Consider the following 26,743-nt stretch of genomic DNA (forward strand, 5'->3'; position numbering starts at 1 on the left):
CTGAGCTGATCCGAAGCCTGGAGCCAGAAGTTTTTCTGGGTCTCCTATGTGGTTGCAGAGTCCAAAGACCTGGGCCAGGCTTTGCTGCCCTCCCAGGACACAAGCAGGGAGCTAGTTGGGGAGTGGAGCAGCTGGGACATGAATGGGCGCCCATATGGGATGCTGGTGCTAGCAGGTGTGGCTATGGCACTGGCCCCTCCTCTGAGATCCTTTGCAGGCAATTCTTTGTCTTTTAAAAGCTCTTATTCCTCAGAATGCCATCTTTGGGTCACTTGGTTCTTTACAGACTTACTCCCTTTTCTTCTCCGTGGTTAAGTCTTCTGCTATAGGTTAAGTGACACTTAGTTGCGCAGCTCCAGCCCACACTGTGTTGAGATTCAGGCTTTTGCATGTTGCAACCCACTGGTTGTCACCTCTGGGTGTCCCTCAGGTGCTTTAAGCTATAGGTACCAGCTTCACCCAGGTGTGGTGCTTCCCTTTCTTCGCATCTTTGAGTAAGGTACCACCCAACTCCATGTGCTCTTCCTGGTTCTGCATTCCCTGCATTCAAGCCCCACCCAGTACCACTGAACCTCTCTGTGCTCTCTCTCAGTTCAGCGTATTTTCTCTCATTGTCACAATCCTGGTATAATCTAACAGTCAAGTGTTTTTCCTGACTCAAGTTTTATTCTTTCTAGTCTTCTTTTCAACAAACAAACAAACAAACAGCCCCCCCCCAAAAAAACCCAAAAAACAAACTACACAGCACATATAATTTTATCACTTTTTTGCATGAAAATTTACAGATCATTGTTTTGAAGGTGAAGTTACACACACACACACACACATATATTTTTACTTTATCTTGTAGGTTTAGTGTTTCACGTCTTTTGAAACATTCCATCCAGGGGCTGGGCAGACACCTGCAGTGCCAGCACTCATTATGTGTACTGATTATTGTCTGGCTGCTGTACTTCCAATCCAGTTCCCTGCTAATGTGTCAGTGGAGGATTTATTAAAATATTATTTGATGAATGGAGACATTTGTGTTCTGAATGTTGCATGGAAACAAAAAAATGTATTGGATAGAACTATGATTATATTCAGAGATTCACTTTTTAGGATACTAGTTTATAAACTTCTTGCACTATGGCTGTTTTCAGAGAAATTTCATTTTTTTGATTAATGTTGTTATACCTTTTATTTGTTTTAAAATTTTTTTGCCCAGCTATTATTTTGTAACTAGTTTATTCCACATTCTTACAGATTCTGTTTAAGATAATTGTCAGTGTCCTTGTTTCACAAGTATAATAGCTAGCTTGGTGCTTGGAAACTTAAATCTGTTTAATTCTTAGTCAAAATTAAAAATGGTTGTGTCGGGATGGGCACCGGCAGAGGTGAAGCCCTCACTTAGGATACCGCATCCTATATTCGGGTGTTTGGGATTCAATTCTGCTCCCATGTCCAGTTCAGTGTTTTAAGATGGTTCAGGCGCTGGAGTTCTGCCTCTTCAGGTGGGAGAACTGGTTGTAGGACTAGGCTGCGGGTTTCAGTCTGGCCCTGGTCCAGCTGCTGCAGGTGTTTGGAGGGGCGGAACAGTATGGAGGGGATTTCTGTTACTCTTGGTCTGCTTTTCAAACAAACAAATAAATCTAAAAAAAAACGGTGTGTGAGAACATGTGAAATTACGTTTGGATTTACAAATTTCCTGAACATGCTATATTAAGTAAATTAACTCTTCAAATACCATTCTCACATTCTATTTTTGTTTTTATTTGATTTTTAAAAGCGTATGAATTGTGTCAGGTTTCAAAGACTGTCTTTGAATAAGTGAGGTTGGTGCCATAGTGGTACCCAGGATTTCTCCTACTGTTACTATTTTGATTTCGAAGGGTGATGCATTTGAAGGTTTTTTTTTTAATTTCTAATATGCTACAATTTACTGTTTGCTTTCTAGTTGAATTGACAAGAGACTGTATCTGTGTTCAATTAATGCATTCAGGAAGCAGTTCTTTACTGCTACGATTTATAGAATGTACAAAGTGACATCCACATTTGGTGTGGCATGTCATTACAGAGTTGGAAGAAACCCAAGAAAGGTATTTAGAAAGGACTTTCAGGGTGCAGTACGTTGGCTCAATCGGCTAATCCTCCACCTGCAAGTGCTGGTACCACATATAGATACTGGTTCTAGTCTTGGCTGCTCCACTTCCCACTCAGCTCTGCCTATGGCCTGGGAAAGCACTGAAGGAAGGCCTAAAGCCTTGGGACCCTGTGCCCATATGGGAGACAGTGGGGACTCCTGGCTCCTGGTTTCAGATCACCTTAGCTCTGGGCATTTGGGGAGTGAACCAGTAGGTGAAAGCTCTCGATCTCTCTTTATGTCTCTGCTTCTCTATAAAATTTGCCTTTCAAGTACAAATAAATAAATAAATAGGTAAACCCTTTCAGGCAGTGAAGTGGTTTGTCTAAGAATTGCCTCTTTTTCATGTGAAGACAGTTTTCCTTCATTAGAGAGGATAACATGGATACACAGAGGGCAAGGCAACAGAGAGTGAAATTGGCCTGAAGAAGTCCACTGCCAGGGATTTAACAGTGATGCTTTATTTGTAAATTTCCTGCAAAAAATAGCTTTGATGTCCCAAAACATATTTGGTGTTTCAGTCTAGTCTGACAAGCTTCTTGGCTAACATCAGAACATGCTTCAGTGGGCCATTGCAATTTCAGCTAACATTTAAAAATCTTCAGGAGCTGTGAAGATTCAAAGGGGCACAATGGGCCAGTGCCCATTTATAGAGGTGAAAATGTTTCATGTTTCTGAAAAAAATCTTTGAGTAGAAAGCTTCATGTCCAGCAAAGATTGTTTTCTCTGGAGTCTCTTCAGTTGTCAGAGGCTGAGTAAAGTGCATGTAATGAACGGTTTCAGATGATTTAGTTTGAAGTCTTTTCATTTGGAGGATTAATTTAAAGAATAATCACTCCTTGGGCCTGGTGCGGTAGCCCCGTGGCTAAAGTTCCCGTCTTGCATGTGCCGGGATCCCATATGGGCGCCGGTTCTAATCCTGGCAGCTCTGCTTCCATCCAGCTCCCTGCTTGTGGCCTGGGAAAGCAGTCAAGGACGGCCCAAAGCCTTGGGACCCTGCACCTATGTGGGAGACCCGGAAGCAGCTCCTGGCTCCTGGTTTCAGACTGATGCAGCTCTGACCATTGAGGCTGCCTGGGGAGTGAATCAACAGATGGAAGCCTTCCTCTCTCTCTCCCTCCTTTCTGGGTATCTGACCTTCCAACAAAAATAAAATAAATCTTTAAAAAAGAAAAGAATAACCATTCCTTAAGGACAGTTCTTGTTTCATTAGGTTTAAAACTTGTAGTAGGAGTATTTTTTTAAAAGATTTATTTGATAGATTTTGAGGAGGGGGAGAGAGAGGAAGGGAGAGATTGACGGTTGGGGGCTGGGGCTGGAGGTGTAGGAAGGGGCAGACCTTCCACATATGGCCAGGCACAACCAGGAGCCCTCTGTATCTACTGTGCGTATGTGTGACAAGTGCGTAGGTACTAGGTGCAGAAGTATGAGGACCATTTGCTGCTGCTTCCTGGGGACATTAGGAGGGAGCCGGATTGGAAGTGGGGCAACTGGGACTTGAATTGGCACTCAGATGGGAACTAGCATCACAGGTGATGACTTAAGACAATGTGCCACAATGCCCACCCCAAAGTACACCTTTCATATTTTTAGAGTTCTCTTATGTTAGGTTGTCAGGAGATGTTATTGAAAGTAATATTTTAATTTTTTTCTTTTGATGATATCAAGGTGAAAATGTTTTTGCTTTTCAGGTACACATATGGGAAGCCAGTGAAAGGAGATGTAGAGCTTACATTTCTACCTTTATCGTTTTGGGGACAGAAGAAAAATATTACAAAGAAATTTAAGGTAATTTTTGCAGATATAACATATCCTTGGGGAAATATAAGTGTATTTTCTTTCTAGAAACAAGAGTTCATATGGGATAAACAAAAAAGTTTGACTATAAAAAAGTAAAAAAATTTCTCGCATTGAGTAAATGAAAACCCACACATTTGTGGTGATTAAAATCAAACCAGGGCCATCATTTCGTTGTGACTTAGCTTGAGTTTTTTTTTTTTTTAATTTGAATTAAAATCTGGAAAATAAATGTGAACTTTTTAACAAAACAGATAAATGGATCTGCAAACTTCTCTTTTAATGAGGAAGAGATGAAAAAGGTAATGGATTTTTCAAATGGGCATTCTGAACACATGGATGTATCTTCCCCTGGGCCAATAGAAATTTTAGCCACAGTGACAGAATCACTTACAGGTTTGTAGCCTTTGAAGCGAAGGTAAAGCTGTTTCTGTGATGCTGCTCTGTCGTTTGATTGTAGTAGGACTTGCATCTGGGAGCATCACTGCCTTTCTGAAGATGCTGTTTCATGTGGAAATTATCCTGACTATTCGTTAGTTTAACTTGCAAATGTTTTCATAATAATGGGGAATCATTTTCTGTGAGTCAATACTTAGCCACATATGGTGGTTATGTGAAATTTTTCCATTTCTATTTTTTTTTGTCTTTAGCCTGAAAGTTGCACAGAAATGTTCACATTTACATTTTTTTCAGCTGCTTAATTATTCTCTCTAGTTCTCCCCAGCTCCGTCTCCTCCTCTCCCTTCTCTTCCTCTTCTTTCTCCCCTCCTCCTGTTCCTCTTTCTCCTTCTTCCTCCTCCTCTTCATCTTCTTCTTTAAATCTCTAACCATCATCTGGCATCTCTCCTGCTCCTGAATAGTCTTCTATATTAATTGGAAAATAAAGGTTACTTCTTTGGACTGCTCTATTGCTTCAATAGCTATAATACTCCTAAAGTAAAAGATTATTCTTTAGTTACATTCATAATTTGGGGTATAGGCCACCGCGGGAGGATAGCAATGAAGGGATACGCAGAAAACCTGGTAAACTATGTGTTTCTTTCAGTGTCAAAGCTAGTATGGAAATGAGGCTTGTGTGTCTTGATAGCTAATGACTCTTTGGCAAGTAGCTTAGATGGGAAGATTCAATGTATATAAGCTGTTGGTGAAATATTACTCTTGCATTCTAAATGGTGCAATTTCCAAAACAGGTGTCTCAAGAAATGCAAGCTCCAATGTATTTTTCAAACAGCATGATTATATCATTGAGTTTTTTGATTATGCTACTGTCTTGAAGCCATCTCTCAACTTCACAGCCACTGTAAGTTAGTGTGTTTATTACCTGTCCATTGAAGTAAGTTCAATGTCTTGTAACAGAATGGGAAATGCGACTTTCAATGGTTTTCTAAAATTTGAAGCAAAAAAATAAAATAAAATAGAACACTTTTTATTTTTAGGTTGATGAGACTTGTAGAAATTTCAAATGATCTTTTTCTAACTTTTCTAAAAAAGTAGTTTTTTGTCATTAAAATTTTTTCCTTTAGATTTCTATTTATTTGAAAGAGTGAGAGAGATATGGAGAAAGAGACAGACATAGCAAAGAAGAGAGGAAGAGATTTTCCATTTGTTGATTTACTCCCCAAATGGCTGCATCTGAGTCAGACTCAAGCCAGGGACCCGGAATTTCATGTAGATCTCCCTTGGGTTTCAGGATCCACGTATTTGGGGCATCATCTGTGACTTTGCCAAGCTTGTTAACAGTGAGCGCTATCCGAATTGGAGCAACTGAGACTAGAACACGTGTTCCAGTATAGGATGCCGGTATTGCAAGTGATGACTTGCTGTACGTAACAGGCCCCAACAAAATATTTTTCTGGATTTGGGTTTCTAAAATTTTTCTTAAATTACTTTTTATTCATATGTGTGATTGACATGCAAAACTTGGTACTGTTAGCATGAAAGCAGCCACTGACAATATCTAAACAACTTAGGGTGTCTGCGTTCTGATAAAATACTGGATTTGCCTACCTGATTGCTGTCCTTTACTGACCTCTGATATAAAGATAGGAGAGGTCGCTTCTTGTTAAATGACAAGTTTTAGGTAGTCCCTAACAATTTAGACAGTTTTAAGAGGAAGTAAAACAGCACAAGGCTGAGAATGGTCACTCTAGATGAGTGATCCAGTGGGAGCTGGCTTGGGGGACATTTCCCCAGGATTAGAGGAAGGGATGCTTAACAAAAGAAGAGGCTGTGAGCCATCCGTTCACAAGATTAGTAAGCCTTGAAATATTTGGTTGTGGGCGGGTGGTGTGGAGCAAGGTGAGCCGAGGGAAAAAGAGAAAACTCTGGTTCACAGATTCTGGGCATTTTCCAGTGACAGTGACAGGGCTGGGTGTGGTAAAACAGGAGAAGCTTGGGGAACTGTTGAGGATCCTGTGTCACTTGTGCATTAAAGCTGATGCTCTAGGCAGCAAAGAGCCTGGGAGCTTTAACGTGGGAGGAGCATGACAAAGCAGTGGTGGAGGGGAACTGCCAAGGGTTGTGTTGTACAGAAGGCAGCAGCCTCCCGGGTGGGAGGGAACAAGGGGCCTGGCTGTGCGCCTGGAGAGGCTGGGGGACACCAGTGTAGGACTTGGCAGGTGCTGGATTTGGGTGGTGGGGAGAGGAAGGGAGAACACAGAGGTATTGAATCTGACAGTCACTGTAATGGTAAAAATAGGACATGGAGGTGGTTGCCCTGTGTTAGAAGTGCTGAAATAGAGGGGATGAGGTGACTGAGCAGAAATTTGCTGCAAGGAATTTAAGACATTGAGCTGAAGCTCTGGAGAAAATGAAGATGGACATTTTGGGTTTGGATCTGATTGCAAGATAAGCTAAACAATAGGAATAGTGACACTTAGAGGCAGAGGAGGAAAAAAAACCCCATGGTTGATAATTGGTCTGGATGAATATCTGCATGTAGGGAGACGAAAGGGAAACCCGACAGGACAGAAAAAGAGAAGTATGAGTTAAGGGGGTGTTGGTGGTGCCACAAGGCAAGGAAGCCATACCAAGAGGAAGGCAGTCATGCCACGAGGAAGGCAGTCATGCCACGAGGAAGGCAGTGGCCAGTGGTGTTGGATGCCACTCAGGGAGAAGCCGTCGAATCTGAAAAGAGTACACCAGTCGTCTGTGTGGGCTCAGTTTCACAGGAGTACTCCAGCATCGACACTGGTTCAATTGGATCTTTTTTTTTTTATTAAGATTTATTTATTTTTATTGGAAAGTCAGACATACAGAGAGGAGGAGAGACAGAGAGGAAGATCTTCCATCCGTTGGTTCACTCTCCAGGCAACCTAAAGAGTTGGAGTTGCACCGATCAGGAGCCAGAAGCTTTTGCCAGGTCTCCCAAGCGGGTGCAGGGTCCCAAGGCCTTGGGTTGTCCTCCACTGCTTTCCCAGGCCACAAGCAGGGAGCTGGATGGGAGGTGGGGCTGCCAGGATAGAAACTGGTGCCCATATGGGATTCAGGAACGCCCAAGGCTAGGACACTGGCTGCCAGGCTACTGCGCTGGGCCCTCAATTGAATCTTTAAACTTTGGGTTTCTTGTTGGCTGTGTTTAAGATGTGTTGCTTTGACAGGTGAAGGTCGCTCGTTCCGATGGCCATCAACTCACTCTGGAAGAGAGAAGAAATGACGTCATCATAGCAGTGCTGCAGAGAAACAGTACCAATCTCTGGCCCAGGTGGAGCAGCAGACGTGAGGAAATGGCAGCGGACCAGAACATCAGTTACACCGTCCCCCCAAACGGAACCTTTAAGATTGAATTTCCAATCCTGAACGAGTCTGTTGAACTACACTTGAAGGTGCTGTCTGCTTGCCATGGTTGTGCTACTGTAAATTGTAACTGTGTGATGGGCACTTAGCCTGTCTAGGCTCAGTGGGCCTTGGAAGTGGGCATGTTGCCATTCACAACAAAAGGAGACAGTACAGAAGTGTTTTAATAATGGTGACTGAAGGTTTGGCTGAATGTTCTCCTGTAAGTTCTCTTGGAAGAGCACAGTAAAACGCAGCAATGTGAAGCTGGAATGGAGAAGCCGCATTCGCCCCAGTCTAGGCTGATTTTCTAGTCACCTGAAAGCTTCTTTTCACAAGAGCTGAAATGAAGCGTGTTTCACGTGTACTTGTATTTGTTGAGCTTCCTTTCCCAGGTGGCTTGTTTGAGCCAGTTCTGTCTTCCGGTTATTCAGCCCTATCCAGGCTGGGTGTTCCACACATATGCCTTTTTGAATTTTATTCTGAACTTCAGTGTGTGGAGCTGGGTGGAATGATTTCTTGAACTACCTGTTTTGGACAAAAGGAGAGATCCTTTTTCATTTCATTCTGTCTTCCTGCTGTGTTTCCTGGTAAAATATCTTTGTTCTGAAATAAGCTAGGACCATGCTTTTGTATCTTATATTATGGTGGTGAAGAACCTTTCCTATGTTTTGAAAGTATCTGTTTCTTTATGATTTAAGATATGAAATGATGAAAACACAATTTCTGGTGAATGTATTTTCTTTTTTCTGCATTGAAAAAAGTAAAAGTGAATTTGGCTTTAGGTAATTGTTCAGCAGGTAGCATCTTCAAGCATCACTCAAGAAAAAACAGCTTTCTTTTCTTTTGTTATAGGCCTATTTTCTTGGTAGTGTAAGTAGCATGGAAGTTCATGGCATGTTTACGTCTCCCAGTAAGACATATATTCAGCTAAAAGCAAGAGATGAAAATGTCAAGGTAATGTTTACAACTGAGTTGGTAATGACAATACGGTTGGATTCTCTTGGCATTGGCATGTTCACACTAACAGAGATTTGTTTTTCTAGGTGGGGTCACCTTTTGAGTTGGTGGTTGCTAGCAACAAGCCCCTGAAGGAGCTAAGCTATATGGTAATCTCTTGTAGAATCTATATTTATAACTTATTGTAGACTTAGCTTGAATAGTGTCTACTTTATATTTATATTAGACTTCCTATTTTTTTTTTCATGATAAGGTTCCTTAGGCACAGGGATTCCTCATTCCTCCTTCAAATTCCACCCCCACTGTTTTCTCCATGTTATTACAATAGTACAGTCCTTCAGCAACAGTCACAAGTCCAACATTCTGTTATTTAACGCTATTATGGCATTGTAGGTATAGACAGTGGTAGATAAGTCTAGTATCCAATTGCCAAGATATATTTAACAGTTTCATTGGGAGTCCTCCTTTTATTTGGGAGGGAGATGTGTAATGCAGTGTATCTTCACTTCCTGATAGGCTGGTCTCCATTATACAGTTTTTATACAGATTTCTCTGCCTTTGGATATATTCCTAGGAGTGGGATACCTGGGTCATATGATATGGTAGATCTTGATTTTTGAAATTCAGCCTCACACCTTCTTAACCTATCTTTAAGGAAAATCAGCAATCCATGTCTCCTGTATAGGTGTCAGCAACCTAATTGCTTGGGCTCTCACCACTATTTCCTTGGGTCTGCATTAGTAGGAACCTGGTTTTAGAAGCTATAGGTGGGTCTCAAACCTTGGATGCCTCATACAGGATACAGATTGAATAGCTACCCGAACTGTCCTAACCTGTCTTCAGCATATGACAGTGAAACTGTCTTTTTCTTCATCATCTCTATTTACCTTTCTAAGTTAAAGTGGATTTTTAAAAATTAGGCAAACAGCTTTCATTTATTATGGAAAATTATAAAATATAAGAAAATGAAGGTTGTTATCTATAGATTTATAATGCACTTTTCCAATGTTGCCCTATGTTTCCTCTAATAGAAAATTGATTCTTTTCTAAAAAAGACTCTTTAAAAAAATTTTTATTTGTTTTATTGGGAAGTCGGACATACAGAGAGGAGGAGAAACAGAGAGGGAGATCTTCCATCTGCTGATTCACTCCCCAAGTGGCTGCAATGGCTAGAGCTGGGTTGATCTGAAGCCAGGAGCCAGGAGCTTCTTCTTGGTCTTCCACACTGTGTGCAGAGTCCCAAGAGCTTGGGCTATCCTCTACTGCTTTCCCAGGCCACAAGTATGGAGCTGGATGGGAAATGGAGCCGCTGGGACACAAACTGGTGCCCATATGGGATTCAGGAACGTGCACAGCAAGGACTTTAGTCACTGTGCTACCACACTGGGCCTAAGATTTATTTTTTATTGGAAAGGCAGATACAAAGAGAAGGAGAGATAGAAAGATCTTCCATCTGCTGGTTCAGTTCCCAAGTGGCCGTGATGGCCAGATGACTGGAGCTGAGCTGATCACAAGCCAGGATACTGGAGCTTCTTTTAGGTCTCCCACATGGGTGCAAGATCCCAAGGCTTTGGGCCATCCTTGACTGCTTTTCCAGGGCCACAAGCAGGGAGCTGGATGGAACATGGAGCAGCCAGGAGACGAATGTGCAAGGAGAGGATTTAGCCATTGAGTCATTGTACTGGGCTTGAAAACAGATTCTTTAAAAAAACAAACAAACAAAAAAGATATTTTTGACTGTGAGGCTACTGTTGTTCCAATCAATAATGTTTTAATCTTACCATTTCCTATTCCCAGCTTGTATTCTATGTTTGTCTGGGGCTTTGAAGCTGATTTAATTGAAAAGTTTTTTGTATGCTTTAAATTTGCTAAATGCTGGTTTAGTTGAGAACCTAATAGCTTTATCCAAAAATAAAATAAAATAAAAATTAAATAAACTTCTTCTTCTATTTTCAGGTAGTATCCAGGGGACAGTTGGTGGCTGTAGGAAAACAAGATTCAACCAATTTCTCTTTAATACCAGAAAATTCTTGGGCTCCAAAAGCTTGCATTATTGTGTATTATATAAATGATGATGGTGAAATTATAAATGATGTTCTCAAAATCCCTGTTCAGCTTGTTTTTAAAAATGAGGTAAGATTTAAGGTAATGGCATTTAAAAGAAAATATTCCTATTTGTGAAGTCTGAGAAATGTAGTGTTTTAAAGGAAATGTCAGTAAGCCCAGTTGGATATAAGTTTACATCACTCACTTTTAGAACTGTGATTGGACCTCTTCATTTTCAGTTACCACATGTACGTTTTTGCATGTGAAATTATTTGGCCCTATGGATTCTATTTATAAGGTATGGTTTTGGACTGTAAGACTTCAGTGCAAACCATGAAGTCCTTTGAGGGTTTTCAAATCATTGGCTCAGGATCACCCTGGTATGGAATTTTAGGGCTGATATAGGATGTGTGGTGTTGATAGTGGCATAGAGGAAATAAAGGGCATGGGAGGGAGGGAGGCTGTCTGAGTGACACGTGGAAGCAGAGCTGAGCTTTATTCCAACTATTTCATCAGCTGGAAACTAACCCAAGACAAGCTTTCAGTGAACGTGGTTTTCTTTTGTGTGAGGATCTTTATGGAGTGTGTCCACCAATTCTGACAGTGCTCTGTGAAATCTCACACAAGCAGCCTTTATGGGAAATCTCCTGGCAACCTGACTGTAAGAAATCTGATAGATTGATTTTACATGTAATCGATCGAGCCTTTATTCTTGCTAAACACTGTTGCCTTCTTGGGTCATGTTAAGTAGAATGATCATTGTTTTGAATTCTTGATTTGTGGAGTCCATTTTTCTTATCTCTTTTTCCAAAACTTGTTATAATTTTGAGAAATATCAGCAATATATACTTTCTTTTGTTGAGAACTATTAGCGCTAACTTCGTCAAAATGTAATACAAATTTGTACTTTTTGTCTTATTGAGAGTTTTTGGAGATATAGTACTGTATTTTCTTAGTTTCAGAGAACAATCTTTACTTTTAGTTTTTCCAACAATTACCAAACAAATTTGAATTTTAAAGCGGAGTCATGGAGCCATGTATCTGTGAAAGGGACTCAGGTCTGAAGTGAGTGCGAAAACTCACTTTAGACTGTGGAATGTTACTAAAATTGGAATATTAATGGCATATTTATTAGAAATTTCTTAGATTTAAGGGATTTTCATAAGATTCGTGGAAAATTCATATTGAAAAAACCATGCATCTATTTCATTTTTTTGTACCAGATTAAATTTAACAATAAAAAAAAATCGTTTGTTTGAGACATATACATGCACACATTACAAAGAGTGAGCAAGCAAGCCCAGATACCGGGTCCTTCCCCAAACACCGATCAACAAGAGTGGTGGGAAGGCCCCAAGCAGAGAGCCCAGAATTCAGTCCAGGTCTGCCTTGTGGGTGACAGGAACCCACATATTTGAGCCCTGCGTATTTCTAGCGCAGAGTCTACATCAGGGGGTAACTGTAGTGAGGCGTCAGAGTAGAGTATTGAATACAGACTGAATGTATGTAGGCCAGACGTAAGATACAGGCTCATGGGTAAGCCTAACATTTGTGTGCAACTTTATCTTTGAATTAAAAATACCCTTGTAAGAGAAAGGAGGTTTCAATTCTGTTTGCAAAAGTATACCAATCTCTAATATTTACATGCTAATAATCATCACATTAAAAATGAAATTACATAGAAATAGAAGGTGTTTAGACAAAAGAAATTAGTAAAACTGTTGATGCTCAGTAATGCATATAGAAAAAATGAATGAGAAGTACAAGGGATAAGAGAAGTACGGTTAGAATTCATCCACCTAGAGGTACAAACTGGAGCCATGTGATCCCTGAGGGACATGATATAGAGCAAGAAGTACAAGGTGCAAGGCTGTCTTGGACATATTGTGCCCCCATCCACCTCTGCTTCACATTTAGGATGTTGAAAGAGGAAGTGAACTGGATTCAGTGGCTTGAGAGACAAAGGGCACTGGATAAGTTAAACTGGCAAGGAAGACTTTGAGGTTATGTAATAAGTGAGAGGTTGAAGCAACCCCACTAACTCAAAAGGCAGTTTTTAAGCTGTAGGTTGAGTTAATACAAAATTACTGGAGGGCCAGGTGGAAGGGCCGGTTAGGTGTGCAGGAAGCTCATTATGATCTCCGTGTGTGCCAGTTGGTACTGAAGTGATCCACTGGCATGCTAACTCCCTTGGTGATTGCCCATCAGAAGGAGGGCTCCCCAGTCCCTGCACTTGAGAGACTGAAGATTTACACCCCAAATGATGCAGAGAGAGGATCTGCAGTGTCACATTTGCTAAGGAAAGGGAGGTCAGGGACTATGGTCAGAAATAAACCTGTCTAGAAAAAGTTGAATCAGGCAAAGGAGAATGTTAAGGTCATCTTGGCCAGGCAATGCTGTCATTGGTGCGGTGGAGTGCTAAGGCGGAGATACAGAAATGAGAATTCCCAGCAGGAAGGGGCTTCCTGTGGTTCAGCTGCGGTGAGATGTCTTAGCTGACTGTGAGAGAGACCCTGCTGTGAAGAACCTGATGGCAGAGTAGGTGCTGGCTGCAGTGGAGACTCATGGCATTTTGGCCAGTTTGCTGTGTAGCTAGGAGAGCCCTCCTCACTTTGTGGACCAGCTGGTCTTCTGAGTGTCCTCAAGCCTGGCTCCTGCAGTTTATTTCTTCTGTAAGGTGCTTCCTCATGGTGACTGGCTCTCCCTAGGTGTGATAGACACTGCTGTTCAGCACTGGCTGGGGGCTGACAGGCAGGAGATGGAGGAAAGGAAGAGGACAGGTAGAGATGTGAAGGAGGTTTGGAGGTTATTCCATTGTGAGAAATCTTCACTTGCAAACACTGCAGGAGCAAAGCTTTTTAAATTCTCTAGAGAAGAGTTAAGACGTATGCAGAGCTAAGGCAGATGAGAATCTTAGGGTTTGAGTCATTGATTTGCTATTGGTAAGATGCGTAAGCAATGCTTTAAAAAAGTGAAATCAATCCTTCTTTCTTCCTTTCTTAGATAGAGCTGTTTTGGAGTAAAGTTACTGCTGTACCATCTGAGAAAGTCTCTCTAGGGGTCTCGGTGACGCAGCCTAACTCGATAATTGGCATTGCAGCTGTTGACAAAAGTGTGAATCTGCTGAAAACCTCCAATGATATTTCAATGGAAAATGTGAGTTTAGTTTTTTTTAAATTATGAAAATATATGCTAGAAGAAAAAGAACACATTTTATTATATTATCTCACAAATAAAGAGATTTTACAATTTTCTCTACATGTATCAGTTAATAATCAGTAAAGCTTGCTCTTCCAGTGCTTATGTTGGACAGTTTTTGCAATTGAATGTTTGCTGTCTTATGTGAGAAATATCTTTAAACTAGAAAGAGTAAATGATGAAGAGCTGTTGTACAGTGTGGCAAATGAAATCACTAAACATGTATTCTATACTTGAAAATCTCTGAAAATAATTTTAAATGTTATTACCCCCCAGATTTTTAATTTTCAGTTTTATTGTTATTTAAAGATTTGTTTTTATCTGAAAGACAGACTTTTACAGAGCGAGAAGGAGAGGAAAAGAGAGATCTTCCATTCGCTGAATTACTCTCTAAATGGCTTCGATGGCCAGAGTTGAGTCAACCTGAAGCCATTTGCCAGGAGCTTCCTCTAGCTTTCCTACATGGGGGTGGGGTCCCAGCAACTTGAGTCATCCATCACTGCTTTTCCAGGTCACAAGCAGGGAGCTGGATTGGAAGTGGAGCAATCAGAACACGAACCAGTACTCAAATGGAATGCCAATTTTAGCAGGCTGTGGATTAGTTTGCCATGGCACTGTGCGTACCCTTATCCCTCAGAATTATATGGTGCAATAAATATGTAGTCAGGCTGATTTAATTATTGCACAATGCATACATTTATTGAAACATCTAACTATATGCATAAATATACACAATAATAAAAGTTTCCCTTCATTTTCCTACAGTTTATTTTAGGACAACAGAGAAAGTATTGGGAAATTGACTTGCACAAGTCTGGATTACATGATCTAAGAGAGCTTTAGGTAGTTTTGAAATGCTTTCTGCTTTGGTTAGCTGTCGTAGTTATAAATAATTACAGTTCCCACTGAATTAGGAATTTATAGAATGCTGAGAGAGTGAAAGCACAGAAGTCTGTGGAAAATGTACAAACCAACAAGTATGCAAGATATCTGGCATCACATGAGCTAATCCCATATTAATTAGTCATTTCAGTTTTTAGACATTCCTTTAAAATTATTTGATAGGTCGAAAGGCATACACTGGGTGGGCGTGGAAAGAGACTATCAGAGACAGACAGACACAGAGTTCCCATCTGTCTGTTTACTCCCGAAATCCCTGCAATGAAGCTGGGAGCTGGGGACTGAATCCAGGGCTCCCACATTGGTGGCTGAGTGCCAACCACTGAGCTGTCAGTGCTGGAAACTGGAACTGGGAAGGGAACCAGGGCTGGAGCCCAGTTATACTGCTATGGCATTTTCCTGGAGTCCTAACTGCTAGGCCAAATGCTTGCTCTAACTTTACCACTTGCCATTGTTGGTTGTAATTTAGGTTGTACACTCTATGTCCATTAATTGATTCTGGACAATAATCAATGCCTCCAGAAAAGACATACATATGGTTAGGCTGAGTCTGTCATTATATTGTAAAGTTAATTTGCTTGAATGAATTGTACATTTCCTTTAGTTGCTATAACTGATTTTTTCTTTTCCAAAAAAAACTCCTATAAAAGATATTGATTGGGCCCAGTGGCATGGCCTAGCGGCTAAAGTCCTCGCCTTGAACGTGCCAGGATCCCATATGGGCGCCGGTTCTAATCCTGACAGCTCCACTTCCCATCCAGCTCCCTGCTTGTGGCCTGGGAAAGCAGTGGAGCACGGCCCCAAGCCTTGGGACCCTGCACCCACGTGGGAGACCTGGAAGAGCTCCTGGCTCCTGGCTTCAGATTGGCACAGCACTGGTGGTTATGCTCACTTGGGGAGTGAACCATCAGGCGAAAGATCTTCCTCTCTGTCTCTCCTCCTCTCTGTATATCTGACTTTGTAATGAAAATAAAGATAAATCTTTTAAAAAAAGATACTGATTATTTTTCTTTTACCGAAATTGACATTATTTCTAAAAGTTTAGATGTTATATTTGATTTTTATTGAAAATAGTAATACTTCTTAGTTAATGACTTTCTGAATATTTTGATAATTACATTATTCCATTTCTTTGTGTGTACATAAACATGTGTACATACCCAAGCATGCATGCCTCCATCTGGCAAGTATACTATATTAGCATATTTTACAATATAATCCATGTATTTATAATATACTTATTATAAATGTCTAAATATATAGAAAATATGTATTCAAAGTATATTTATCAGATATATTAAGGTTGCTAAACTAGGTTTTTTTAAGGTTCATATTTGCCTGATGTGTTTTTCTATCTTTACCCTCAACCTTTGTTTTTGTTTAAAGTATCTATTGTTAACATATTGTTATATTTTGCTTTGTTTTTGAATCTACTCTGATAGTAATAAGAAGTCTTTCCCTGCTACTTTGCTTCATGTTTTAAAATTTACTTTATTCTCTTTAATTTCTTTATCTTTTGAAGATTTGATCAAAGTTTGCTTTGCTTGCTTCCTTCTGTTTGTTTTTTTTAAATTGGTGTTAGATGTCCTTAATTCATGAACTGTAATAATAGTTATTGCTCTTGATTTCCTAATGTTAGTGTCTTCAATATCAGTAGTTATGTCGAACAAAACCAACATTTCAGATGCTCTCACATTCTTTTTGTCTGTCCTTGTTCCCTCCTCCTTCCTCTGCTCTGGCCGGAACAAGTTATCATTCACACTTTATCGCTGTTATGGATTATCCCTTCAGTCTATGCTCATCTTCCATTTTTTTTAATTCTAAAAAGTTGTGCCCATTTTTTCATTTATTTCTTTCTTTTCAATTTTTTTTTTCTTTCTGGGATTCCTGTTATTGAGAAGTTGGCACTTCTGCTTCTAGTCTGCTTATCTATAAACTTTTGTTTAATATTTTCTTTTTTTCTTGCAGCAAATATATTGCTTACTTCTTTTCTGCTGCTCTGGCAGGGTAGATGGTGCCTATGGGATCCCTGGGTTTGTGGAAGAGTGCTCTCTGTTTCTCCTGTCCCCAGAACGGTCTGTGATTTATTTTGTCTGTTCCTGCTGACTTCCACCCCTTTGCAAAGTGGGGAAGAGATGATTTCTCTTCTTTTTAGCCTCTCTGTCTTCAGAGTTAGGAGATGCATGAGAACAATACTTTCCGTGTTTTCCCATAATTTCTGCTCATCTTCCAGCCTAGTGTGGCTCTGCATAGGAACAAGTGATGACCCTGAAACATAAATCAAACCATTGGCAGGTGTTCACTGTTAACAGGCTGCAGCAAAATGTCCCTTTTACAAGGTTGAAGGTCGCCCATGTTTCTTTATCATTTATATAATTCCTAAAGTTCCAACCAAGAGGCTACAGTTGTCTATACCATACATGCATGAATAGAATTCTTACCATAGATCTCAAATTACTCTTATCAAGTCATCTCTATATCATTAATTCATGTCATGGATGTTCAGTGCATCCTGGAGCCACCAGCCAGGCCAGGAATAAGAGATCAATAATTTGTGAGTTTTGTAACCCCACCAATTTAGTCTTGCTTCACGGGACATATCTTCAGTTGCTTGCTCCTATCCCTGTCGTATCTGTAGCTGAAGGTCCGGTTAACAAACGGATGAGGCCCATTTTCTGGGGACTTCTTCCAGAGAAGCGGGTTTGTCATTGAAACAGTTGACCACTCCTGGCCCTTATCAGATGCTAGAGCCACAGGTGTTTCTGTGGTTGTGAGCACATCATGAAATGATGGGGTAGGGAATTAGGTTTCTTCTTATCTACAGAAAGTGTATTTTCCTAACTCATGATGCTTCCTATATTCAGTTATTTGCTTATTTTTTATTTTCTGGCACTCAACCCATGCTTATCTGCTTTTTTATTTCCTTGATTATTGAAAATGCACTTTTTCATATTGCGACTGGAGTGTTTTAAGTACACACTTTGACTCTGATGGCCGTTACTAGTTGTTGTTTCTTAGGTAGGGTCAGACCTCTCTGTAGGATTTGTAAAGTTTGAAAAGTCAGGAAAGTTGTATCAGAATCATCTAGAAGCTGCACATCTTCTTGCCCTCTGCTTTCCTTTCTCAACAGCTGGGAGTCCATGGTCCTTGACAGCTGCTGTTTCCGGATCTGTACCGTGGAAACTCTGTGTATGTTCATAGTTACTACTGACTGTGCCTGTCCAGCCTCACAGTTCTGTAAAGCTGCCTTTGGGGTGTGTCCAGGGAGGCCAGTCTTCCTGGGCGACTCCTACAGTCATATCTTTTTTTTTTTTTTTTTAAGATTTATTTATTTTCATTGGAAAGCCAGATATACAGAGAGGAGGAAAGACAGAGAGGAAGATCATCTGTCTGATGGTTCACTCCCCAATTGGCTGCAATGGCTGGAGCTGAGCTAATCCGAAGCCAGGAACCAGGAGCCACTTCTGGGTCTCCTATGTGGATGCAGGGTCCCAAGGCCTTGGATTGTCATTGGCTGCTTTACCAGGCTACAAGCAGGGAGCTGTATGGGAAGCAGGGCCGCCGGGATTAGAACCTGCATCCATATGGGATCCCGGTGCATTCAAGGAGAGGACTTTAGCTGCTTCGCTATCGCACCAGGTCCCTACAGCCATATCTTACAGTCAGTGTTCTAGAATATGAGAGTGTCTGGGGCCCGGCGCGGTGGTGCAGTGGCGCAGTGGTTAAGGTCCTCACCTTGCACGCCTGGGATCCCATATGGGCGCCAGTTCTATCCCGGTGGCCCCACTTCCCATCCAGCTCCCTGCCTGTGGCCTGGGAAAGCTGTCGAGAACGGCCCAAAGCTTTGGGACCCTGCACCCGCATGGGAGACCTGGAAGAGTCTCCTGGCTTCGGATGTGCTCACTTGGGGAGTGAATCATCAAACGGAAGATCTTCCTCTCTGTCTCTCCTCTCTGTATATCCGCCTTTCCAATAAAAAAATAATAAAAATAAATCTTAAAAAAAAAAAAAGAATATGAGAGTGTCTATCCTGTTACATAACAAAAACTCCCAGGAGAAGTTATGGCAAAGCCTCCTCATCTATCCTGTCTGCAGACCAGCATCATTTTCTTTACAGGTTGTTTGTATTTTCTATCTTTGTGCCTTTTCTGTGTTTTCCTGGGGGAATTTCCAACAGACTTTTCCAGCTGCCTGGCCATTGTCAACACCATTCATCTTTATCCTCCTTCTTCTCATATTGTGATCTTTACAGGTGTTATGATTTTAGTGCATCTTTTTATCATTTGGTTCTAGATTCAAATTGCCAATATTTTCCTTTATTTCCATTTGTATATTTACCATGCATATTTAAATTTTTAAACATTTATTTATTTTTTATTTGAAAGGCAGAGTTTCAGAAATAGAAGAAGACACACACATCTTTCATCTGTTGGGTCACTCCCCATATGGCTGTAATGGTCAGAGCTGAGGTGGTCCAAAACTGGGAGCCAGGAGCTTCTTGCTGGTCTCTCATGTGGGTACAGGAGCCCAAGCACCTTGGCCATCTTCTTCTGCTTTATGAGGCACATTAACAGGGAGTTAGGTTGGAATAGAACAGCCAGGACTCAAATCCGAGGATCATATGGGATGCCTGCACCACATGCAAAGGCTTAGGATGCCACACCAAGATGCTGGCTCGCACCATGTATGTTTTATGTTTTGGAGTTAATTGTGTCAGTAGTTCATGTGCCATGTATAGTCCAATCATGGGTGTTTCTTAGAAACGCTAGTTGAGTTGGCAGCTCCTCTGATGAAGTTTGCTGGGGAAAGAGAATGGGTGGTCAGATTTCACCTGCTGAACTATTTCTTTCTTTCTTTTTTTTTTTTTTAACAACTTTTTTCTTTATTTTATGACACAGTTTAATAGGCACCGGGATCTCTTCTCTCCCTCCCTTCCTCCCTCTCCTCCCCATTGTTCTCCCCTCCAGTCTCTCTCTCTCTTTTGAATTGGAGGAATCAGTTGGTCTTTATTCAAGGGAAGCTGAAACACTCCTTCAACTGTGTAGTGTTTGTATTGATGGATTTTTTAAAAGATTTATTTTATTTTTGTTGGAAAGTCAGATATACAGAGAGGAGGAGAGACTGAGAGGAAGACCTTCTGTCCGACGATTCACTCCCCAAGTGAGTGCAACAGCAGGTGCTGTGCTGATCCAAAATCAGGAGCCAGGAATTTCTTCTGAGTCTTCCACACGGGTGCAGGGTCCTTGACTGCTTTCCCAGGCCACAAGCAGGAAGCTGGATGGGAAGCAGGGTTGCCAGGATTAGAACCGGCGCCCATATGGGATACCGGTGCGTTCAAGGTGAGGACTTTAGCCACTAGAACACTCTGCTGGGACCTCTGTCCTCTAGTCTTACAATAGATATCTTTCGTGTACACTCAGAAGTCATACTGCCATTGAGGTGTCTCCCAACAATGCAGGAGATTATCTGCCGTTTTGCTGTGAGTCCATCCTTGTATTGCATGCAAGGGGACATACTTCTCTGTGTTTCTACATGTGAACATACTTATTTCTGCTGTGTTTCCATTATAGATTCCCCTAGGTGACTGAACTTTATCCTCTTTATTTACTTCCTGCCTTCATTCAGTTTTGCTCTTTTTTTAAAGATTTATTTATTTATTTTTATTGGAAAGTCAGATTTACACAGAGAAGGAGAGAAAGATCTTCCATCTGCTGGTTCATTCCCCCAAGTAGCCACAAGGGCTGAAACTGTGCTGATCCAAAGCCAGGAGCCAAGAGCTTCTGAGTCTCCTATGAGGGTACAGGGTCCTAAGGCTTTAGCCCATCCTTGACTGCTTTCCCAGGCTACAAGCAGGGAGCTGGATGGGAAGTGGAGTATCTGGGACACGAACTGGCACCCATATGGGATCCTGGCATGCATAGCCAGGACTTTAGCCATTAGGTTATTGTGCTGGGCCCCTTTCAGTTTTGCTCTTAACAACCCCACACTCTTTCCTGTGGAAAAAGCAGTACCTTGAAGACACAGTCTTCTGAGGTTAGGATCCCCTAGCCCTGAGGGTGCGTACTCACTTTCTCAGGTCAGGAGGGTGGAAGTGCTTGTCCTGGTATCCACCTCAGGCCATCTGAGCCTTTGCTGCTGTTTGTTCTGGGGGAAGGTTCTAAGCAGTGGTTGTCCTGAGGCTACCCCTTGGGGGAAGCAAGAGCAGAATTTAAAGACCTTTCACCTTGTGACTGGGGTCTCTAGCTGTCTTTTGCTATGGTCTGGGGCCACCTGGCACCTTCAATACCAACCCTCCTCTGGGTCGGGGCTTTTCTTGTGCCCCTCACTCATCCAAGTTCCCTCCACAGGGAACTTGTTTTCATGTTCCTCCACAGCAGGATCAGAAGAATTTAGTCAGGAGCCTCTGATAATAGACCGTTTGGCTTCTTTCCTTTTTCTTACATTTTTAAGTGCTGCTGAGAGCCTCTTGAGTGTATTAGAATAATTTAGTTGTACTAGATCTTCCTGCAATAATTTTCAGACACCAGCCTTTCCATCACTAGCCTCTGTGGCAATATTGGCAGGGCTGTTTTTCTTACTGAGCCGGTGAGCAAAGGAGGACTTCTTTATAAGAGAGGTCTCTTCTTGAATGCTTCCATCTGTTCATGTTAGGGCGTGGGCAGAAGCAGTTTCAAGTATTTGTGTTTTGTGGTGGAGCTAGAGTCATGAAACTGAAATCATTTCTCTTCATTATGTATGATTCTGACTCCCTCCCTCTGTAGTCGGGCTACCTAGATGGCCAGCTGGCGGAGACATTATGAAATTGTCTGTTTTTTTCATCCCATCATTTTGAACAAGCTTGTTATCAGTGCTTGTTCTAGCCTCTTGTTTGCATACTGTGGATGTAACCTTGGTTGTTAGCATAGCAGAAACAGTGGTTATGGCTGTTTAATTTTATGCTAGTATGTGTTTTCTTTTTCAACTTGCACTTAGATATTTTCATGGTTTAAATTCCAACTTTGTTTTAATTTCTCTGGTTAGTGATAACATAAATAAGGGGAAAGAATGAAGAAAGTTACTTAAAAAGGCTTACTGCTTTTATTTTTAAAACTGTAGTAAAGAACTCATATAATCTAGAATCTTCATATTTTGTCATTTTTCAGTCTACAGTTCAGTGACATTAATCTTCACAACATTGTGCTGCCATCACTACTATCTATTTCTTAAAATTATACAAAGATTCCATGACCATTCAATAATGCGTTCTCAGTCTCTTTCCCCAACCCATGCTAATGCTACTGTACTTCAGTCTGTGCTGATTTGCCTGTTGTAGATATTTCATGTAAGTGGGACTTTACATTTGTCATTTTTTGGTCTGGCTTCACCCACATTGTAGCATGTCTTAGGGCTTCATTTCTCTTTATGGCTGAGTGGTATTCCATCGAATGGATAAATTGCATTTTGTTTATCCATTTATGTTTCATTGGCATGTAATTGTTTTAATCTTTTGGTTATTGTGACTAATGATACAAAGAACTTTGGCTTGTAAGTGTCTCCTGGAGTCATTGTTTTCATTTTTTTTATGTATATACCTAAGAGTGGAATTGTTAAATCACATTATTAAAAAAATTCTGATATTTTATTTTTAAACTGGACCATATTCTAATTTTATTTTTACATTTTATGTGCTTTTTATAGTTACTAGTAATTTCTTTTCTCTTTTGTGATTTTTTTTTTAGCCTAGGTAACTGATGCTTTACAGAACTTATATTAAGATCCATCAGATTTAACTTACTTATTTCCATCGAAAGTACAGATATTTTCAGTTGCATCAATGTGATGGTCTTGTTACTCAGTAATGTTTCAGCTTTTCCTGTATAGAACTTGCATGCATTCGTCTTAGGAATTCTAGCTGACTGAGCAGAGTAAAATTAAGTTTAAACTAAACATGCATTTTGATTGAATCATGAATGAGTGTTTATATATTATTACTAACTCAGTTCAGTTTGTGTCCTTTTCAAATTCTATTAACATGAAAGCTTTGTTTTCTTTCAGGGATTATAAGAAATGTTACAGAAGACAGGGAAAGTAGATTATGCATCCACTCACTCTTTTTTGTCTTTTCTTTAGGTGGTCCAGGAGTTGGAGCTGTATAATACAGGATATTATTTAGGCATGTTCAAAAATTCCTTTGTAATCTTTCAGGTATGTTTAGTTTGCTATATAACCTGGGAAGAAATTTTATATTTTACTATAGAAAGTGCTTCCAGAATTAGTAATCATTATGAACTACTACCCTTTTATTACATGTGCCTTGGAATTGTCATTAAGCAAATAATTTTTTTCCTTTACATTGCTTTCTTTGGCTTGAAATGTCTTCGTGTGTGTGTACACGTGCATACATGTGTGAAATATTAAAGAGAAGGGGAGACAGAGAGAAAGAGAACGTCTAATATATTTTTATGTAACTAAGCTCTCAGAAATGAGCAATATTAAGTGGGAGAGAATTCTGTAATAATTTAGAGCATTTAAACCTTAATTTTAAAATAAACATTATTCTTTCTAGGAATGTGGCCTTTGGGTATTGACGGATGCGAACCTTACGAAGGATTACATTGATGGTGTTTGTAAGTAAAACCTGGCTTGTAAATGATTTGTCTTTCACCCAAGGTATTTATAATATCTACATAGCATGGATACTTTGTGATTGAACACAGATAGTGTGATTCTTATTTTCTATTCTCTGTCCTAAACTATTTGGAGTTTAATGTACTTAGACGTATATCTAAGCTATGGCATAGAATGTTCATCTGGGCTCCAGACTAGATTATTTAAATAAATAAATGATTTCCATTATTCTCTGTAGTTTATTTGGTCATACTTTATAGTTATTTATTTATTTATGTAATTATTTTATAATACAGTTCCATAGTCCCTGGGATTTCACATCTGTCCTTAAATCCCACCTACCTCCCCTACTGATTTCTCCTATATTATTACAATAGTATAATTCTTCATAAATAGTTCTAAGTCCTTTATTCTACTATTTAAATGTGCCTGATATTGTAGGTATGCACAATGGCAGAGTCCAGCATCCTATTGCCAAGGTATAGTTAACAGTTTCATTGGGAGACCATCTTTGATTTGGAAGTAGAGAAGCGTATTGCATTGTATCATCACATCTGCGTATGATAGTCTCTACTTTACAGTTATTATAAATCCCCTTAAATGAAAAGCCATAAAACAAAATCAGCAACAGGAAGACAGAAAATTTACAACAACATGAGGTTAAATAGCATGCTACTGAATGACCAATATGTTGCTAAAGAAATGAAAATAAAAAACTTTCTTGAAGAAAATGCTGCTACTGAATGACATTTGCGTCACTGAGAAATTAATAAGAAAAATAAATTTCTTGGAGAAATGAAAATGAAAACAAAAATATTAAAACCCCTGAGATGTATGTAGCAAAAACAGTATTGAAACGAACATTTATAACATCAGGTGCTTACAAAAAATCAAAATATCTCAAGTAAATGATCTACTAATGCATCTCATGGACCTGCTTAAAAAGAAAAGATGAATAGAAAGCAAGTAATGACAAAAATTGCAGCAAAAATAAATGGAATTGAAACTAAACTATAAATTGCAACAAGAAAAAGCCAGTTTTAAATGAGCAAAACAAATTTTAAATCTAGAGTAACAAAGAAAACCAAGAGAGAAAAGCCAAGTAAAATTAGAGATGAAAAAGAAAACATCACAAGAAGCTAATAAGGTGTTCTCTCCTTGCTGAATGGATCCTTGGATCTTTATGTGGAGTCCTTCATCTCTTTGAATATTTTTCATGCCAAAGTCTGTATTATCTGATATAAGAATGACTTTACCAGCTTGTTTTTCTTTTCCATTAGCCTGGAACATCTTTTACCATCCTTTCACCTTCAGTTTCTGCATCTTTGTTGGTGAGATGTGTCTTATGTAGGCAGTAGATAGATGGGTTTTGTTTTTTGATCCAGTCTGCTTGTCTCTGACGCTTTATTGATGAGTGTAAGCCATTTGCATTCAGGGTTAATATAGATAGGCATTGATTTGGTCCGATCATTTTAGCAATGGGTTGTTCATTATTTGGTTTAGTCTTCTTTTGTTGTTTTATTGGGACATTTTCCACGCTTGCCTTGGTATTGGTAGGTGCTGTTCCTTTTCTCTATCAATAGAACATCTTTAAATTTGATTTGTAGGGCAGATCTGGAAAAGGCAAATTCTTTGAACTTTTCTTTATTGTGGAAGAATTTTCTTTTATTTTCAAAGACAAAGGAAAGCTTTGCTGGGTAAGTTATTCTGGCCTGACAGTTGTTTCCTTTTAGAATCTGGAATATATCACTTCATTCTCTTCTTGCCTGTAGAGTTTCTTGCAAGAGGTCAGCTGCGAGTCTGATTGCCATTCTCGATATGTTAATTGATTTTTTTCACATGCATATTTTAGGATCTTTTCCCTGTGTTCAAATGAAGAGAGCATGACTATTATTAGTTGGTAAAGATTGCTTTTGGTCAACCCCATTGGGACTTCTGTATCCCTCCTGTATTTTGTTTCCCAATTCTTTCTCCAGATTAAGGAGGTTTCCCTTTATTATTTCATTAAATACATTTTTAACCCCAATTTCTCTTTCTGTGCCTTCTGGAACTCCCATAACTCATATTTGGCTTTATAATAGTGTCCCTTAATTATTGAATGCTTTTCTTAGCTTGACTCAGTTACTCTTCCAGCTTTTTTATTTTTCCCCACTGTTCTTTCTTCTGCCTTGCTCATTCTATTATTAAGCTTTCTACTGAGTTTTTATTTGCTCCATTATGTCCTTCATTTCTAATAATTGGGCTTAATTTTGTTTCAATGTTACTGTTTCCTGTGTGACATATTTATTAAATTCCTTGAACTCTTGAACATGTCGTTATTGTTAAGTTTTATAATAGTAAGTTTTAAAAATTCTTTATTCCCCATTTCCTCGATGTTTTCCTCCATTAACTCTGCAGTTTACAATGGTTTTTGCTCCTTCGTGAGGGAGACATCAGTAATATTCATTGTCTTTCCGTCTCTTCTTTTGCTCTTGGTCATTGCTGTTCTGGTTAGCAGATTTCTTTCCTTAGGGCAGGTTTTTAAGCTGTGTTGCCAACTGGTCTGTCAGTTGATTTTACCGATTTGCATTCGGTACCCAGTTCTTTGTTTGAGTCGCTCGTGCCACTTCCTCCAGTGAGTTTCAGTCCGACTCGTGCTAGGCACTCATCATGGTTTCCATAGCCCTAGCAGGGGGCGCTTCACTTTTCACGCCCTGTGACTCTGTACTATTGTCTGCACAGCCTTTCTCCCATTACTGGTTCAAGCAGTGCTAAGCATTACCGAGACGCCAGCTGTCCTGAATCACTGGGTTGTCAGTGATGCTGGTTTTGCTGGAACCTGCTGGTTGTTAGGTCTGAGGGCAAACCAGACCTGTTTTGGGTGAAACCCACAGGAAGCCAAGTCAGTGCTATTTTCCCTGCGAGACCAGTGCAATGCACTGATTCCGAAGTGAGGTCTTTCCTGGCTTGTGCCTGTGCAGCTTGCTGTTGTTCCTTTAGCTCCACAGCCTTTTGTTACCCAGTGTGACACCATCTTGTTTCTCCTCTCCATAGGGTTTTTTTTTTTTTTTTTTAAGTCAGATACACAGAGAGAAAGATCTTCTGTCCATTGATCACTCCTCAAGTAGCTGCAATGGCTGGAGCTGAGCTAATCTAAAGCCAGGAGCCAGGAGTTTCTTCGGGGTCTCCTACATGGGTGCAGGGTCCCAAGGTTTTGGGATATCTTTGACTGCTTTCCTAGGCCACAAGCAGGGAGCTGAATGGGAAGAGCAGCTGCTGAAATATGAACTGGCATCCATATGGGATCCCAGTGCATTCAAGGCAAGGATTTTAGCTGTTAGGCTATAGCGCTGGGCCCTC

At 40.2% G+C, this 26,743-nt stretch overlaps 1 protein-coding gene across 3 annotated transcripts in view; it reads left to right on the forward strand.

The window, feature by feature from the left end:
• CD109 (CD109 molecule) overlaps positions 1–26,743 on the forward strand; it is a 135,779-nt gene that overhangs the window by 62,657 nt on the left and 46,379 nt on the right. For all 3 annotated transcript variants that reach the window (XM_040983637.1, XM_040983638.1, XM_040983639.1), the window contains 10 exons: positions 3,814–3,910; positions 4,174–4,315; positions 5,110–5,219; positions 7,519–7,743; positions 8,549–8,650; positions 8,740–8,802; positions 10,610–10,786; positions 13,703–13,855; positions 22,907–22,981; positions 23,343–23,403. In XM_040983637.1, coding sequence (XP_040839571.1) covers positions 3,814–3,910; positions 4,174–4,315; positions 5,110–5,219; positions 7,519–7,743; positions 8,549–8,650; positions 8,740–8,802; positions 10,610–10,786; positions 13,703–13,855; positions 22,907–22,981; positions 23,343–23,403 — 1,205 coding nt within the window. The remainder of the gene's footprint in view (positions 1–3,813; positions 3,911–4,173; positions 4,316–5,109; positions 5,220–7,518; positions 7,744–8,548; positions 8,651–8,739; positions 8,803–10,609; positions 10,787–13,702; positions 13,856–22,906; positions 22,982–23,342; positions 23,404–26,743) is intronic.

The sequence above is a fragment of the Ochotona curzoniae genome, unplaced genomic scaffold (assembly GCF_017591425.1).
Source record: "Ochotona curzoniae isolate NIBS_2020 unplaced genomic scaffold, NIBS_Ocur_1.0 contig_3819, whole genome shotgun sequence".
NCBI lineage: Eukaryota > Metazoa > Chordata > Mammalia > Lagomorpha > Ochotonidae > Ochotona > Ochotona curzoniae.